This window comes from Boleophthalmus pectinirostris, unplaced genomic scaffold, assembly GCF_026225935.1.
Source record: "Boleophthalmus pectinirostris isolate CB_2022bp ecotype Guang Dong unplaced genomic scaffold, ASM2622593v1 HiC_scaffold_10, whole genome shotgun sequence".
In the NCBI taxonomy this organism is placed as follows: Eukaryota; Metazoa; Chordata; class Actinopteri; order Gobiiformes; family Gobiidae; genus Boleophthalmus; species Boleophthalmus pectinirostris.
The window spans coordinates 13,837,028-13,855,049 of record NW_026570971.1 but is presented as its reverse complement, the minus strand read 5'-3'; the positions used below and the strand labels follow the sequence as shown (position 1 = coordinate 13,855,049).

At 40.4% G+C, this 18,022-nt stretch overlaps 2 protein-coding genes across 2 annotated transcripts in view; one reads left to right on the top strand and one right to left on the bottom strand.

Annotated features, from left to right (window-relative positions):
* Positions 1-11,519, top strand: part of LOC110155226 (brain-enriched guanylate kinase-associated protein) — a 51,818-nt gene extending 40,299 nt beyond the window's left edge. Inside the window, 3 exon segments of the mRNA XM_020919289.2 lie at positions 5,387-5,470; positions 10,034-11,371; positions 11,373-11,519. Coding sequence (XP_020774948.1) covers positions 5,387-5,470; positions 10,034-11,371; positions 11,373-11,519 — 1,569 coding nt within the window.
* Positions 11,520-17,419: 5,900 nt separating this feature from the next.
* The window catches only part of wdr25 (WD repeat domain 25), a 41,220-nt gene continuing 40,617 nt past the window's right edge, over positions 17,420-18,022 (bottom strand). Inside the window, exon 8 of the mRNA XM_055161070.1 lies at positions 17,420-17,503. The gene's annotated coding sequence lies outside the window, so the exon portion shown is untranslated. The remainder of the gene's footprint in view (positions 17,504-18,022) is intronic.

Genomic DNA, 18,022 nt, shown 5'->3' with positions numbered 1-18,022 from the left:
ATACTCTGAAGACCAAAGCCCCCACAGACTCTCTCTCTCTGGCTGTCTCCTGTGTGAACCCTCTCATCTGAGCGTTTTCTTATCCAGCTGCCCACCCCACTGTGTCCCGGGTATCTGTGCTTTAAGGAGCCAGTGCACAGAAGACTGAGCTGAGCAGAGAGCCAGAGCGGGGCACTGGTCCAAGAGATAGTTTATAGAAGGTACTACTGTCTCTCTTTGGGAAAGTTCAAAAAGTTAAAAGACTTAGTTTGCAGATTTGAGTGCATTGGCTTGAGGGAGTTTGGAAAAAGGAGACGGTACTTTCCTTTACAACACAGTAATGATGATAGCGGCATTTGTCTTGCTGTTTTGGACACTATTTGCTGATCGATCTATCTATGGGGTCCAAATGAGTGATTCAAATCTAGCTACGTAACAATAATAATAATAATAATACCTTCCATTTAAATATTGCTTTTCAAGACAACCAAAGTGCTTTACATTGACACACACACAGAAAAGACAGATTAAACAGAAATGCTTTGAGAAGTGATTTACCGTAAATTCCAGACTATAAGCCGCTACTTTTTTCTCACACTTTGAAACCTGCGACTAATAAAACGATGTGGTGAATATATGGACGGATTCTTTGGCACATTGTTCATTCATATATACACATATGGTTTGGCAGCACAGCGGATACATGCAGCCTGAGTGCAAAAAGTGCCGCTGTCAGTGCAGTTCACACATGAATCTAGGGTTAACATGAAGTTGCTACACTAGCTCGCGATATTGTCAGTGCACTCAAATAGTTTATCGCCGTGTGATAAAATAAGTTATGATACTAAATGAACATTAGTGAGGGGGATACGTCTTACCCATATGCGTAAATGACGAGAAGTAATGTCTCAAACTTCAGTGGCCGGACATCCACTTATACCTGATTGCTAGAAATAGCCCTACGAGAGAGTCTGAAATCTGCTGAAATCCTCCAAGACACTGACATGATACAGACAGGACAGAGGCAATTTCTGCAGGAGACATGTGCCGTAGAGCGTGGGGAGAGACGGGGCCGAGGAAGATTCTAGTTTGATTGTGTTTTGAACAGTTATTTTGCGCTTCATATACACACCCTCCTCATGGAAAACACACAAAGAAACGCAGATGATGCAGCTTTTAAGTTAATAGTGATTGTTGTGGCTGTGGAAGAAGGAAACAGAGCTGCTGCATGTGAGCTCGACATCAGTGAGTCGATGGTGAGATTTTGGCAATAGCAGCGTGACAAACTGACTCAATGCAAAAAGGTGACAAAAGCTTTCAGAGGCGATAAAAGCAGATGGCCTGAACTTGAAAACATTCTCGAAGACGTAGACACCTGCAGCTAATATTCAGGTGCGGCCTATATATGTACAATTTTAAAATTATTTAAAAAAGAGTTGATGTGGCTTATATTCAGATGCGCTCAATAGTCCAGAAAATACAGTAAACTGATCAATGGTTTCAACAGTTTGTATGTGTGGAGGGAGCGTGTTCCAGAGTGCAGGGGACTAGAAACAGACAGTCTCCCATGGTCCGCAACCTGGAGCAGGGAACGGTGAGCTGAGAGGAGGAGGAGGCGTGGAGCGTCCTGGAGGGTGTGTAGGTTTGGAGCAGGTCTGAGAGGTACTGAGGGTCTTGGGTGTGGAGGGACTTGTAGGTGAGTAGAAGAAGCTTGTAATGGATCTGGTATTTTATGAGAAGCCAGTGCAGGTGGGTGAGAGTGAAAACCCTGGCAGCAGAGTTTTGGATGTATTGAAGCCTGTCTAGAAGCTTTTGGGAAATCCCAGACAGGACTCCATTGCAATAGTCCAGGCAGGAGGTAATGAATGACAACTGAGTCTGGGAAAGATCGATGGAGGCGGGAGGTGTTGCGTAGGTGGTAAAAAGCAGATTTTGTGATTGATTTGGTGTGGGGTTCAAAGGAGAGGGTTGAATCCAGGATGATTGCGGACTGTCGGGGAGGGGCAGCTGTCAGTGCCATCGATGGTGAACACCAGATCTCCAACCTCCTGGAGCAGTGGTAGCCACAACCATAAGCTCTGTGTTTTGCTGTTGAAATTGAGGAAGTTGGATGATAACCTGGTCTGAAGATCAGTCTGAGGTGGGAAAATGGGCAGAAGGTTTGGTGGAGATGTAAAGTTGTGTATCGTCGGCTTGTAAGTGGAAGTTGGGTCTGTGTTTACGTATGACTTGGCCGAGGGGGAGCATGTAAATAGTAAACAAAAGTGGACCGATCCAGATGTTGCCACAGTGATTAACAATTCAAAACCAAATATATCTTCTGAATGGTAAAAGTTCCTCAAAATATTACCTATAAACAGGAAGATGAAAACTCAATAGTTGAAGTTAAGTTGTAGTTGACAAATGTTTTCCCTTTTGTAAGTGTTCTTGGATAAAATCGAATAAGTTTTTTCTTTTTTTCTGATGTAAGCATACAGCCATCTTTTTCTATTAGAACATTTTCAGTGGGTAATATCTGGAAATGTATAGATACCATATATGGGGGGGGGGAACTATATATATTGCTGATCCCAGTATTACCACTGATATGGTATTTCCTGGTAATTCATTTTTCCACTGGCATAGCGACAGGATTAATCACATATCACACAAACCATTTCCATGAATAGTTTCCATATATATTAGCCTATATCATATACACTACCAATAGTACCAGTTACAACGACTTTCTACTGTTACGTTTTACATGAACATTATTTTTGAGAGTAATTGAATAGATTGGAACAGTGGTGGATTAAGTAAAAGTACAGATTTTTAGGTCTAATAAAACAGCACATGTAGTGATTTTGTTAAAGATTTGTGCTAAATTTTTTCAACAAAAGCATTTTTCCAAGCTGTTTTTATTTATTAGATGTATTTATTTATAGTGGATAGCTAAGGTCAATTAAATACAATCAATCAATGAACCTGCCCAGGGACAACAGGTAGAAGTTAACTCTGGTGCTACAACCTGGTACAATACATCTCTCCTGTTAAGGTTAACGTATATTGTGCACTGTCCCTGTCTCATTAACTAAATAAACTAGATGAATGAATAAAATTTGTATATTTTTGTTTACTCAAACTAAAAAAAAACTTTAAAAAAAACAAAACAAAAAAAAACAAAAAAAAACTTTTCAGCTGGGTCTCATACAATAATAAAAAATACATTTACTTTTCAGTTCTCTTCAAAAAAGTAGTGGAGAAAATACAGATATCTAAAGTATACACTTTAAATTGTAAATTTAATTGTCTTATGTAAAGTACAGATACCTAAAATGCATAATTAAGTACAGGGGTGTGCAAAAATATAAAAATATCGATATATCGTATCATTTATCATTTATGTGATGATACAGTATCGATATCGTGGGCTGCTGTATTGATATTTTTTGGTATATTTTACTAAATTATTTTGTTATAAAGCTATAAGTTATAGAGTTTTGATGATTAAAATAGACATTTTTCATATCAACTTTGCACAAGAAGTGGTTTAACAAAACGTTTTAGTGTCACAGCCATGATTTAATCTTTATTTTTTTATTCAGCCGTATCGAATTGCTTTGAAATATATCATATCAAATTGAAAGTGCACTGTATCAAGATATGTATGGTATCGTGGCCTATGTAGTGACAAATGTATTGCATCGTCAACTTCTTAACAATACGCAGCCCTATACAGTACTTTACGACTTTTAATTCATTATGTACCACCACTGGAAAACAACAGTTTTCTTCTGAAGTACTGATGTCAGAATCAATTGACAGAGAGAGAGATTTTTGATTTTAGTAACAATAAAACCAAAGATTTTTCTCCTCACAATAGTGGCAGAACACATCTCTCCATCTCTCCTTCTCCTTCTCTCACTCTTTCCTCTCCCTCTCTCTTTCTTAATCATGGTGGCTCTCTCCTTGATGGCTGGGCTGGGCTGGGAGGTGCAGATAAGTAAATAAAGAGAGCACATTAAACCAGAGGGCTGTGAATAGTGGAGAGCTGCGGAGTATTAGAGCAGCAGCAGCTTAAGGGGACAGGAGGAGGAGGGGAAGTCATTAGCTTCAGTCACTGGTCCAGCTGCAGCAGGTGATATTAGACTTCACTGCATCTGTCCACGAAACAGGCCCGGAGTCACCACAGGAGAAACAACTTCAAAAGACTGTCACAAGGAAAGATCAATTTATGTACTACTATGTATATAAATGTTACTCTAAGAAGTGAACACTGAGTATATTTGATGCATCTCTAATCCTGGTGATTTTGTATATTGACTGAAAAAAAAAAAACGTAAACCTCATTATTTTTTGATACTTAAACCTCAGCCAAAGCATTTACAGCCACATGTGTAACCAAATCATGTTATTACTGACTTTAGGATCATCTCAAAATGTCAGAGAAGAGTTACTACTGTGGGCATGTTTTGCTCACTTTTGCTCTGAAAGGTCAGTTTAGTACAAGTCTCCTTTAAATGCTGCAAAAGTGAAGTACACTACAAGAAGAGCCATGACTCATCCTTCAAAAGCACTCCCTCTCCTCTCCTCTCCTGTCTCTTCTCCCCTCTCCTCACTCCCTTTTCCTCTCTCTCTTCTCCACTGTTCTCTCTCCCCTCTCTCTTCTTTCCTCTCTCCTCTCTCCTCTGTTCTCTCTCACATCTCTTCTCCCTCCTCTGCCCTTTCCTCTCTCCCTTCTGACTTCTTTTCTCCTCTACCCTTTTCTCTCCCCCCTCTCTTCTTTCTCCTCTCTTCTCCCCTCTTTTCTCCTCTCCTCTTTCCTCCTTTTCCTCTCCTCTCTCCCCACACCTCTCTCCCTTCTCCACTGTCCTCTTCTCTCTTTTCCTCTCTCCCCTCTACACTCGTCTTTCTTCTCTCATCGCTTCTCTGTTCTCCACTTTGTCCACTTTCCTCTCTTCCCTCTCCTCTCCTCTCTCTCCTTCTCTTTCCCCTTTCCTCTTTTCTCTGTCCTCTCTTCTCTGTTCTCTCTCCCCTCTCCTCTCCCTCATCTGCCCTTTCCTCTCTCCCCTCTTTCCTCTCTGCTCTTTCCCTTCTCTCAACTTCTCTCCTCTCCTCTCTCCCTCCTCTCTCTCCTCATTCCTTTCTTCTTTCCCCTGTTTCCCCTCTCCTCTTTCCTTTCCCCTTTCCTCTCCCTCATCTGCCCTTTCCTCTCTCCCCTCTTCTCCTCTTTCCTCTCCTCTCTTCCCTCTCGTCTGCAGGCCTGACTACCCACAGTAATTGCCCTCTCTATCACATGCGTGTAATCCAGTGCGCCCAGCGTCTCCTCTGTCGCTCTTTGATGCCAAGTGCCTTATGGTCACACTGTTAAATGGGATTTCACTCTTTTCATCGGGGCCCCTGTTGTTGTTTCTTCTCATTACAGGACCTGTACAGAAAGGACTGTAACCTGGCTGCCCAGCTCCTGCAGTGCTCCAAGTCCCACTACAGAGCACACAAGATGTCTGAGGTGAGCCCTGGGCCAGTCTGCAAACACTTTAGAGGGCGGATATAAGAAGAAGAGGAGGTGTGGAGGGGGAAAGATTGAGTCATAAATGCACTGGGTCGGGCGTTTGTGAGGCCTGTTGTGGAAAATGGAGGTGGAGGACAGAGAGAAATACTGCGGTCATATCTGTAAATGTCAAAAAGCAGATCTGGTTCATGGTTATGGTTTATCATGTAAGGCGAGTCAGGAAAAACAGGTGAAGAGTTTGTATCTAAGAATTGGGCTGTTTTGCATAGACTGTATATATAAATGGACATATCTAACGCTTTAGCCGCCACATTCAAAATAGAAAGTGATCATGGGCACACTCATAACTCCATCGAGTCTCCATCCTGTACATGCTTCCCGAATTTCGGACTTCCGGTCATCGTGCAGTGCATACTGGGAAGGGCCCTCCGAAAAAGTGAGCATCAAACCGTCATGTTTGATTCCCCAGTGGGATGTGTCTATTGTCAAAGTCGATCTTTTCAAGTCTTTTGAACCATATCACTTTTGTTTCTGGTTCTGATATTGTCGTATTTTAGTTATGGGATTGGGACATCGTAACTGTCTTGTTGTTGGATGTCCTAACAGCGGAAAACAGGCTTTGGAAGTTTGCAAACTCCATAAATGCAAAAGGGAATCAGATCTGTGTGACTGCAAACCTCCTTTCAAACTGTTTCCCTTCTCAACGGAATTGAAAAACAGTGAAAGGCGAAGGCGATGGGCAGGATTGATCCACAGGAACGACCAAAAAGGAAACCTTATCCCGAGTTTGCAGCGAACATTTTGTATGTGGTGCGTGGTGAGCTATCACTTTCTTGTTGGACTGACTTTACAGCAACATCACATCTTGGTCTCTTTGCAGTGGAAGTTGTTTCTTGGTGAACAGCTGGTGCCTTTCTCTTTGACGTTGACTTTCTAAATTCATAACCAAGGTTGAGCGAGGGATCGGGATTTTGTTTTTATGGCTCTCCACAAACAAAATGTTCGCCACAAACCAAATGTTCCCTTTTTCGTCCTTCCTGTGTATCAGTACTGCCCATCGCCTTTACCTTTCAATATTTTATAATTCCATTGGGAAGGGAAACAGTTTGAACAGAGGTTTCACATAGATTCAGCCACACAATTACGAAACAAAAATATGACAATATCAGAACCAGAAACAAAATGATATGGTAGAAAAGACTTGAAAAGATCGGATTTGACAATAGCTGCATCCCACTGGGAAATCAAACATGGCAGTTTGATGCTCACTTTTTCGGAGGGCCCTTCCCAGTATGCTTTGCGCGATGACCAGAAGTCCGCAATTCGGGATGCATGTATTGACTTTGCATTGAAAAACTCCCACTCCTTTCTTGGTAACTGCTGCAGTGAGCCTCTTCGTTTTGGTCTTAAAATATTTTAAATATTAGCTTTTATTTCACTACTTGTCTGTAAATAAAGATATGAACATTAATGACAGACAAATGAGGCGCCTTCTTTCCCTGACATCAAAAATCAATAATGAAAACCATTTTTATTTAATTGTTGAAAAGAAAAAATTAAATCAAAACAAAACAAAAGCCTCTCCACTGACTCAGACTTTTAGCTGTTTATCTCTATGGTACTAGATAAATTAAAGCAATAATGAAATGTCCAAATGTATGTTCTAGTCACTGATGCATTTGTTTCATGTGTATAATTACTGGGCCTATCCTCATGACACAAAAACTGTCCTGAAGTTCAAAATGTCCTTTTAAACAATAAATTCTGTACTTTCTGTTTAGTACTTTGTGTCCCTCAACATATAGGTGACTGCTACTGCTCTGTGCCCTTCATCTCACAGTTTCACGTAGAACATTTCATCAATACACAGTTTCATCTTATACAATATATAAATAATAGAATCTGAATGCATCAAACTAATGTATGCAAGAAAATTCACAGGAAAAGCATAAATATTTTGTGCATCTTACAAACACACGGGCGGCCCACTGTGAGCTGTTGTTTAGCAGACCATCTGTGTGGGTTCTGTTTGTGCCTAAACAATGAAAACACCGGCCAAAAACCTGTGGAGAGTCTGAGTACAAATTCAAATTCAGAGTAATCAAAATGGAGTGTAGAACCTGTAATGAAAATGTGATGGAATATGTAGTTTAGTTAAAGGTCCTATGTTACGCTAAATTGATACTGGTGAGTCAATGTGAGTGAGTAGAGCTTTAAGTCATGTTATAATGTTGTTACCTCATCATAAACAGACCTGGAGTTTTGTTTTGTTTCATTCACACATTAGATTAATCTTTTATTAGTCTTTTTAGTCTGTTTGCAACTCCAAAGCTCACTTCCAACTTGTGATGTCATGAAGAGGTCATTTTCAAGTTAACAGCTGCCCTTTATATTTAGTTGAGTCGAGACTGGCAATTCCAGGACTGAAATTATCCAGATACACCCATACAGAGTTTAAAACATACAACTTATTTTTAACAGACTGTATAAAAATAAGTGGATTAAGTGAGTGTGACGTCACCCACAGCATTCAGCGTCGCTCAAATGAGGCTTGCGATGCTCACGGTTACAGGAGCAAATCTGGAGTCTCTATGATATGAATAGGATTTTTTTGACAGACAAAATAGCAGAAAAAAATTCAGGATCATGTGTCACGGGTTAATACGAACATTTTAAGACCAAAATGACGAGGTTCACTGCAGCAGCTACAGAGAGAGGGGTGACAAGATCCCAATGTAAGTCAACTGAAGCCAGAGTCAGAAGGAGCCGGAAGAGCCTCGTCACGAAGAGGTAGTTTTCAAGTTTTCGGTTTGAGAAAAGTCAGCCGAAATATGCAGGGTTTGTGTGTTAGACATGTGTGAATGAAACAAAGCAGAACTCCAGTTAACAAGATTATAACATAGATCAAGAAAGAGCGTAATATGGGCCATTTAATCTGGACATAAAAATGAATATACATAACATTACTGAGACTGAACCGAGATGAATTACTTCTTAGTTACTTCTTAGTGTACCGATGTACCGATACCATGATGATAATAAAAACACTCTTTCCCTAGATAACAGAATATGATTTTCAACATTAAATCATCGTACTTTCTTTTATATCACCATGTGGCTTTATATCTGTGTAATCTCTCCATCATCCAGATGGGTTCACACTGTTCATTGAGCCTCTAAAGCTGTTCAGGAACGGTTCATTTCTTTCTGGTGAATGTGACTTTTTTGTATCAATATCTACAAGTTTTAGTATCGACTAGTATCTGATTTTCACTCTCTTTTTTACTTTATTTTGTACAACCCTAGCTCAGAGATCCCATGGCAAAGTTCAGTCTAATTATTAAATGAGTCTTTTATATAAATATGTATGTCAAACTGTTTCCATGGCAACACAAACGACGTACAAATAAGCGATATTTCTTTATCTAACCATGCCTGTTGGACAAGAAATCACAGGTACAAACCTACTTACAAAATTCATTTCATTTAAACAAGATTCTCTATCACATTAGTCCTATTAAAATGCATTAAACCTCTATTAAAGTTGAACATAGCCTGTAGGATCTCCAGGACATCTCATTAAGATACCAGCAGATAGCCCCAGCGCTGAGTTTGTATTCTACTCACCCATCCCCCTCTCACCTATTTCCTTCTCATTCACTCTCTAGGGAACAGCTAAAAATAACCTCGACTTTAAAAAAAGAAAAAGGCATCTTATTTTATACTGTGGCAGCTATTTCTTAACAAGCCCTATGTCTATTTATATCCTATTCCCAGCAGGATAGAGCAAGTCCGGCTTTAATTTGAATGCGAGGCCCTCCCCGTGGAACTGCTCGCTGTTTGATGGACTGCAGTAGAAAGGGAGAGGTCTGTGGGACAGCAGGGCACACAGATGAAAGCAGGGAAAGGCTATGGCGACAGCTCCTTTTAACACTGTTATGGAAAGAGGCGCCTTTGTTGTCATTGTGGAGAATCTCACAAAGCGGAACCGAGCGATGCATAAATGATAAAGATCTGTGGAAAGAGACAAGGTTGTGAGGAGTATTCAAGTGGTTTAATTGGAGTTGTGCCACTAGGCAGCTAAGTGATGAAAAAGATATGAAATGTCAACAATAAAATGGTCCAGAATTGATTAAATGAGAAATATGAAGTTATAAGTGGCATGAAGAATGCTGTTGTTGGTGGGGTAATGAGATAAGGTTTGCCATAGTGCACTCAAACTTCAAAGGTCTTCTGAGGCCAAGTGCAATTTTTCAGTGGGCTAATTATGAAGAGATCTGTGTGAACTCTATGAACTTTGGTTACAGAGATTCTAAGACAAACTGAGTATATCCTTATTAAACCAATACACTGTAGTATTAGTACACTGATGTGTGTTATCCATTCCCATTTAGAAACAACAGGACTAGATTTGAAGAGTTCAAGACATTTTGCCTCCAACCCAAGTGATTTTTCATAGCAACATAACTGAGGGTTTACACATAGTTTAGGACTTAAGTTGATAATGAATCAAAAGTTAGAATGTAAAGAGTTACTGATTGAGTTCCTCTTGTGTTGCAGCTGCCTCTGGACTTCCAGGAGCGCCTGAGTTCTCACATAGAGAAACATGGGAGCAGTGGAGCCATGGTGTGTCACAGTTACTCAGACACTGTGCCCACATCTCTGATCGCACAGGTCCTGGAGAAGCCTGAGCCCGGCAGTAGCTGTCCTGTGAGCCGCTCGTCCAGCCCACACAGAGACGGAGACTTCCTGAGCGGAACAGGAAGTACTGACCAGCTGAGCCGCCGAATGGCCTACAAGAGCTCTGACCTGTACTGCAGTGACACTGCCCTCTACTGTCCAGAGCGCTGGCAGGACACAGAGCGCAGACAGAGTGTGGACCTCCACGGGCCTGGCATCCTGCAGCTCCACACCCACAACTCCACCGACAGTAACCCAGAGGAGGCCTACCATTCTGGGAGCTTTTCCCCACACGAGCAGCCTTCCTCCTTCCATCACCATGATGAGTTTGCCCCAGGCAGTCTTCCAATGTCCAGCTCCTACTCCAGCTTCAGCCTGGCCTCTGACGACAAAGGTGTGAGTGGAGGAGGAGGAAGCTGCCGCGTTGCTAACAGCACTTTGTCCTCCTCTCACCAAGGCCTGTATATGGACTGGAGAGATGGTGCAGACTACAAGAGTTTGACTCCTTATGAAAAAGACGGCACAAACTTCCCCAAATCCTTGAGCATACAGCACATGGCAGTGCCCAGGAGTCCTCAGAAAGGCAGCTCACCTAATTACACACGAACGGCATCTTGCTTCAGCGAACCCTACCACCCCAGCAGTCCTCGTCTGGCCTCCTCTCACAGCATGGGCTCCACCAGTGGGCTTGCTCAAGTGCACAGCAGCAGAGCGGACGCCCAACTGTCAGAAGACGACCTTGCTAACCGTTGGAGACAGCTCAGTGTAGAAGACGTCAACACCTTGTCCTCATCTTCGTATCGAGACGTAAGCGGAAGAGTTTCTCCATACAGCTTCTCAGAGCGACACTTTGCCATGGGCCCCTCCAAGTCAAAAAACATCTACAGCAGCTTCCAAGAAGGAGATGGTGTCTTCCACAGCCGGGTTCTGGACCAGTGCTTCGGAATAGGACCACATTCTCCAGATCACAGCCCCAAACCTATGGAACATCGCAAGAAGGAGAAGGGATCAGCCATGTACAGCCCTGATTCTGATTGTGGTCTGTTCCTCTCAGGGAGCTCCAAAGACAAAGACGGAGGCAGGGTACCATCAGGAGGAGGTAGTTCCAAGAAGGACTACGTCAATCTGAGTGGGGACAGCTCCGGTGAGTCCTTACACCAAAGCTCTCTTGAAGCTTCCAGCCTGCAGCACTACCCCAGCCCAAGGCCAGTGGTTCGGACCGCGTCCAAGCTCCAGCTCTGCCCTCACCGCCGGCCCCGCCCTCCCCAAGAAGAACTCCCCCAGATACCAAAAGTTTGGAAGCACAGGACTGACCCGGAAAGACAGTCTGACCAAGGCACAGCTGTACGGCACTCTCCTGAACTGATCCGCAGACAGTTAATGCATGACGATTTCTAACTGAGCGTACTGTATGTTTTTAAAGTCACCATACTTACCTGTGATTGGGTATTGAGATGTTTTACGTAACTTAGCCAAGGCACGTTTTACACACCTTTTCTACTACGTATGTGTCATCCAGTGGTGTAGCTAAGTGAGACCAGCTGTTCACTTTCTGTTAGTTTCACTGATGAAGGTAATTGGAGCCACTGGGACCATTGGGATACCAGCTTCCTCATCACATAATCTGCTCCAGTCCAAGTTATACCAGCAAAAGACCATTAAATCTAACTTTAACACATACAGGACCACTTATGTGTCTAATGAGAAACTTAACTACTGCTTTTCAGAGACATGGGACGTTAGGCAACGAGACTGTAATGGGAAACTATTAAGACCATTAGAAAGCCACTATGGATAGATACAGGAAGTAAAATGTAGAAATTATATAAAAATGATGGATTTAAATGGTTTATGGACAATAATTAAATTACTGACTTACTTCTATAGACTTACTTATATAGGTTATAGCTGTAGTCAATTCCAATGGGACAGCGAACACCCACCTACTGATTCTGGAGGTAAATTTTCCATAAATTTTTCCCATATTTGCAGATAAAATTAATATTAAAAGTTTGAAAGTTTGCTAATCAGCGACTTGGTAACTAATGAGCACAAGACCTTTTATGTCAAATCTGTTTCTGAAACTTTATCAGCTGTTTTCTTATTAAAACATTTCATTGAATCTTGTGCTTGAAATGTGCTTTTTAGACTTGAAACAATCCCTGTTATGGATATGAGCAGGTTAGCCTTTCAACTTTGTTGGAAAAGTCTAGGAGAAAAATAAAGTGGACTTAGAAGTGGGTGGGACTGATGAGCTCCATATCCGATATAACGTAAAACCAATACTAAACCAGAATTTTAAAATAGAGAGCGAGACTCAGACATTGATTTTAAGTTGTCAAATTCAAAAATTAACTTTTTTCTTTTCACCTTTGGACAAATAATAACAAAATGTATTTATATGGGGTATACAATAATTTGTTGCATGTTTGTGTAAACATAAAGTCACATTTGAGCCTAATTGCTCTTCTGTTTCTATTGTTACATAATAGTCTGTTTAAAAAGATGTGTCTGATGCACTGAGGACCAACAAATGTGCTCATATGTCACAATATCACAGGTATTAGCACTGTTACCAATATATATCGATCCCTATTGAATTTTATCAGTGTCTGCCGATCAGTGTTTGGACAAGGACAAAGTTATGAGAATCAACCACTGATAACTGAACAGAAGAGGAATTACAAGGTTAATATTATGTGATGTTACCATGGAAAAAAGGATGTGTATGGTCTCATTTGACAGCTTGTGTGATCACATATACAGTGTAGATTCTCAGGGGATACTTGTCCCATTTTATGTACACAAATGTATGTATACAAATTGTCACTTTCAAATATAAGTATGTACAATATACCCTTTATAGTGCAAAGAAAACAAGTTTGAAAGCAGTGGTTTTGAGCTAAAGTGAAAAAAGTCAGATATATTTACAAAGACTAGAGAAACTGCACGTCAGAGTTCACCTTGTCTGAATGTGACGGACAGCTGTCAAACTGCCTTAACCCTGTGCAGACTGGTCTCCTGCAGGCTCTGTGTACATATGTATAGCTGTATGTTCTTTCACTCCTTCACTGATCAAACACTACACCAACACTTTAATTTCAAACTGACTTTTAGACGACTACAGTGACTGCTAGTGTGGATGCTTTCCTCAAGATCAAAACTGCAGAAACATCACAACAAAAGTACACACACACACAAACATCCTTCAGGTTTGAGAGGTTCTGCAACTTGTGTAGAAAATGTCACTTTGGAAAACAACTAATTAAGAAGTGTTGTTTCAAAAGCCGAGACACACACAAAGAATACTGCGCCTAGAAAGAAAGTCCCCCCTCTATCATTAAAACAGCAGAGGTGGTAAGAGTAGTGAAAATGTGTACTCAGTTATGTCAAGAAGAAGCGAGTAAGAGCGTTAGGAGACTTTTTGTTGAGTACTGAGTAACACTTTGGTCATAATGTATTCTAGTCTATGTGAAAGACAGACAAAACATGAAATAATGCACTGATTCACTTGTTTCTATGAATATGTCATTGATCTGACATGAATGTTACACAGTATGATGTTAAATAGATCTGCCTTACATTTATTCAGTTACAGGTAGTTTTAGTTCAAAAGTGCTACAGACATTCTGGCTGTGAGCGGAGTTACCTCTCCACAGATCTGACTTGTAACTTGGTCTACTTTGGTCTGCATGATGATAGAAAGGTTTAATGCTATACTGTGAAACATTCCAGACAAAGCATTTCATGGACCCTCCACCAGAAAAGTTACACCAGGGATCTCCACCCTTTTGCATCCAGTGAGATACCTTTAGAAAACGAAAATGTCAGAGAGCTACTCATTTTAGCGATTGCAAGAGATTGAAAGCATATAAGAGAGCAAGACTTAGACGCCTTTAAATCATAAAACCACAGGGATCCCAGAGTCATGGAAATCCTGGAAAAGTCATGGAATTTGAAAATGTCATTTTTCAGACCTGGAAAAGTCATGGAATTTTGGAAATTCAATGAACGTTTTGGAAAAGTCATGGAATTTTAATATCTTTTTCACACAACTACAACGTTCTGTTAAGTTTTCATTAGGCTATTATGATTATTTCAGAAAGTATGCACCTTTTGTTTAAAGAGATGACAATAGATACACTGACAGTATTTTAGTATTTTGAATGTTAACAAACTATAATACCAAACCATAAGGTGAGTGGAAATGATTAACATTTCATATTTAGCCCTAAAAATATGATCAATTCTACACATGTAGGTGCCGTAAAGTCATGGAAAATTCACTTCAGGTCATGAAAAAGTCATGGAAAAGTTTTGAAATTTTGTCAGTGAAAAAGACTGGGGACCCTGAGACCATTATCCTTTTATTAGTGCACAAAGTTCAAAATAACACATTTACAATGGTAATTAATCAAATTTGAGTTATTCAGTATAATACGTAATTCAGAAATCCTTTGACGAGCTACTTATAACAGGGTGGACAGCTGCTGGTGGCTCCTGAGCTACAGGTTGGAGACCCCCGAGTTACACGATGCACCTTTAAATCATTTAATGTTGACCAAAAGCTTTCGTCACTACAGAGTCAGACTTACTCACAATGGGAAGATTAACCAAACTTTTCCTGAAGTAAGAGTACTGTTACTTAAAACAAACTATTACTCATCAAAAGTTACTCATGTACATGTAACCCACCTCTGTGAAACAAATACAAAACATGTTCATTTGCAAGAAAACTGCCTAAAGATTGGCCCATGTTGATGCCATATACTGCACAGTGCTTCCAGTGTGGTTAGCTTTAGATCAGAGGTGACAGAAGCTAGCTCAACTATAGGCACTTTTCTTCCGCTCGTCTACCTCTCCCATTCCTGCAGATCGGGCAAAATGGCTCACGGCTGTTTCAAATTTCAAAAACACATCTGCTCTCTCCATAACCTTCACAAAGTTTGTAAAAGTTTAAACTCCCGTCCACGACTCACAGACATGTACAGCTGTGTGAGAGGTTTCTATTTTGTGGAATGATTTCTAAACGCGATATACTCACTGTTGTATTTAGATGTTATGATCCCATGTTGTATTTATCAAAGTTGGGACCCTGAATGAAGGCACTGAAGTCATCGTGTTCTGTCCTACCTCTACCCACTACAGCCTGTCGAAATGTCCATGTCAGCAAGTCTGTCTGATGCATGGTTCTATATATTTTGCACAGTTTATTTACTGAATAAAGATGGGTACTAGGAAAATGACTACACACGTGTTGCTCTTTTTTTTTTTTTTTTTTTAAAAAAGCTTCTTACCATAAAAAAAAAAGTATTGCACAACGTACCTTTCGTACATAAATCAAAATAATAGTGGATCATGCTAATTAGTAATAGAACTGATATAATTTGTTCTTAACTTTTCCAGTGGATTCCATGAAGATGTTTTTACTTTACATTGACTGTACAGAGTTATGTAATGTACTATAGGGAATCAGAAAGTGCAGTGAAGCTTCTCATTTTCCAGTTTCAATGCTGAAATCCAGTTGGTTTAAATCTAAATGAACTAAACCTCAGTACCTGCAGCCTATCATGAATCAGTGCTAGTGCAGCCTCTGTAGCTCAGTGAGTGAAGTCTGGATCCAGTCTTCTTGAAGTCTTTCACATGAGACATGAGACATGGCCTGTGCATAAACAGTGATCTGTGGAGAGCCATGTTCTATCTACTTAGACAAACTTAACTTACTGTGGAACATTCCAAACCTGATTCATCAGTCTGACCTTGCAACATTAGGATTCGTTCACTTGACGGGAGGCGGGTACTTTTTTTATTTAACCAATCGCTGCTATTAGGTCATGACGTATGTAATGCACCAAATCCTGTAGGAAGAAGGGCAATGACATCTTTCCCCTTGATAAAATTCACCAAACATTCTCTTTGTTCCGGCTTTAAATCCTCGATTTCGGGAATCGTTACCAACACAGAATGTCTGGCTTCGTCTACATCCATCTCAACTGCTTTGTTTACTGTTGTGCTGTACCACAAAAGAGACCCAGACAGGTGCTTGAGTTTGACATCTTGCCTTCAAACCTCTTTACTGATTGGCCAGTGTGCGGTCTACAACTCCCAGGGTTCTTGGAAACTGTCTAGTGTATTCTGATTCCTGACCTAGTAGCTGAAGAGAAAGGAAATTGAGCGGAGGCACTAGGTGGTGCCAGCCTGGCTAGAACATTCCAGGCAAAGCAATGACATCTCCATAGAAACAAGCAGGTGACAGACCTTCCACCAGAAAAGTTACATAATGCACTTTCAATGTAAGAATGTACATTTTAAAAGTACTGTGAACCTCAAATAAACTCATCAACTGTCAATGATTTCCAGATGCATTGTGTAACTTTTCTGGTGGAGAGTCCGACAGATGCTTTTCTTTTCTTCATGGAGATGTTATTGTTTTGTCTGGAATGTTTCACAGTATGGCAATAAACATTTCTAACTTCATGGAGACCAAACTGGACCAAGTTACAGGTCAGATCTGTGGAGAGGCAACACCGTCACAGTCAGAATGCCTGTTGTCTTAGGTATTTTTGAGCTATAAAACCTATAAATTTGTAAAAAACAAATGTAAGGCAGAGCTGCTTAATGTCATACTGTGGAACAATCCGGCAGAGCAATGAAATCTCCATGGAAACAAGCATGATGGACCTTCAACCAGAAAAGTTACACAATGCACCTTGAATGTAAGAATGTACAAAAGATAAAGTACTGTGAGCCTCAAATCAACTATCATTGAATTCCAGGCAATGCCAAAAGATTCTCCTGGAGACAAACAGGTAGCGAACCTCCCACCAGAAAAGTTACATGTCCCCCTTTAAGAGATCTAAAATCACACGTTATTATTATACATATAGCAGCCTATTTACATACATAGCCTACTCATACATGGGGAATAAGTCAAATAAAATCATTATCTACCATTACATAACACTGAAATAAATATTTAGGTGATGATTTGGTGAAAATTTCCTTATGTCATGCCTAGATTTGCCCCATTACTTTCTTTAACCAACAATAGTGCTCAGAGTTGCATATTGTGTGAAAAGTACATGTAGCAGTCAGCAAAAAAACAAAAAGCTTTATTTTTAAGAGACATTTTATCATTTCATTTTATCTCCACAACATTTGTACAATCTGCTGAGCTGCACTTTTTTGAATCAATAAAGAAGTTGAAAGCGAAGGGCCCCAGCGGCTCCACTCCACGGACCGAAACAAAGCCTGGGTTCTTGTGTTCTGCAGATTGATTGGCAGAAATTTGTCTCAACGTGTAACTGCTTTTGACAGATGTGGTGATGGCTCTGAACTCCTCGCTTGTCTCTGTGTGAAAGGAAATGGCATATCAGAAGCAGGAGGAAGAACAAAAAGATATTGGGAAAGTGATGTGTTTGCAGAAAGACAAATGGAAAACAGAACAGATAAGGAAGCGCTGAGAGATTGTCTATTTTGGTTCAGCTAAAAAAAAGTTCAGAAATACAATGACGAAAGGGGCATAAGCAGAGGATACAGAGGGGATAGATGTAAATGATGATTTTGCAAAGGTTGATACATGATTAAATAAATTAAAAAAGGGCCCATATTACACTATTTTCTGATCATATAATGTTGTTTCCTCATCACAAACAGACCTGGAGATGTGTTTTGTCTCATTCACACATTTTAACACACAAAACCCTGCAGATTTATGCCGAGTTCTTCTATCAAATGGAAAAGACTCTCTTCCAAATTGTGATGTCATGAGGTAATACAGGAAGTGCTCCACTGTGCTTTTAAACTCCATACACTTTCACTAGAATCATTTGGATAATTTCAGTCCTGGAATTGCCAATCTCTACTAAA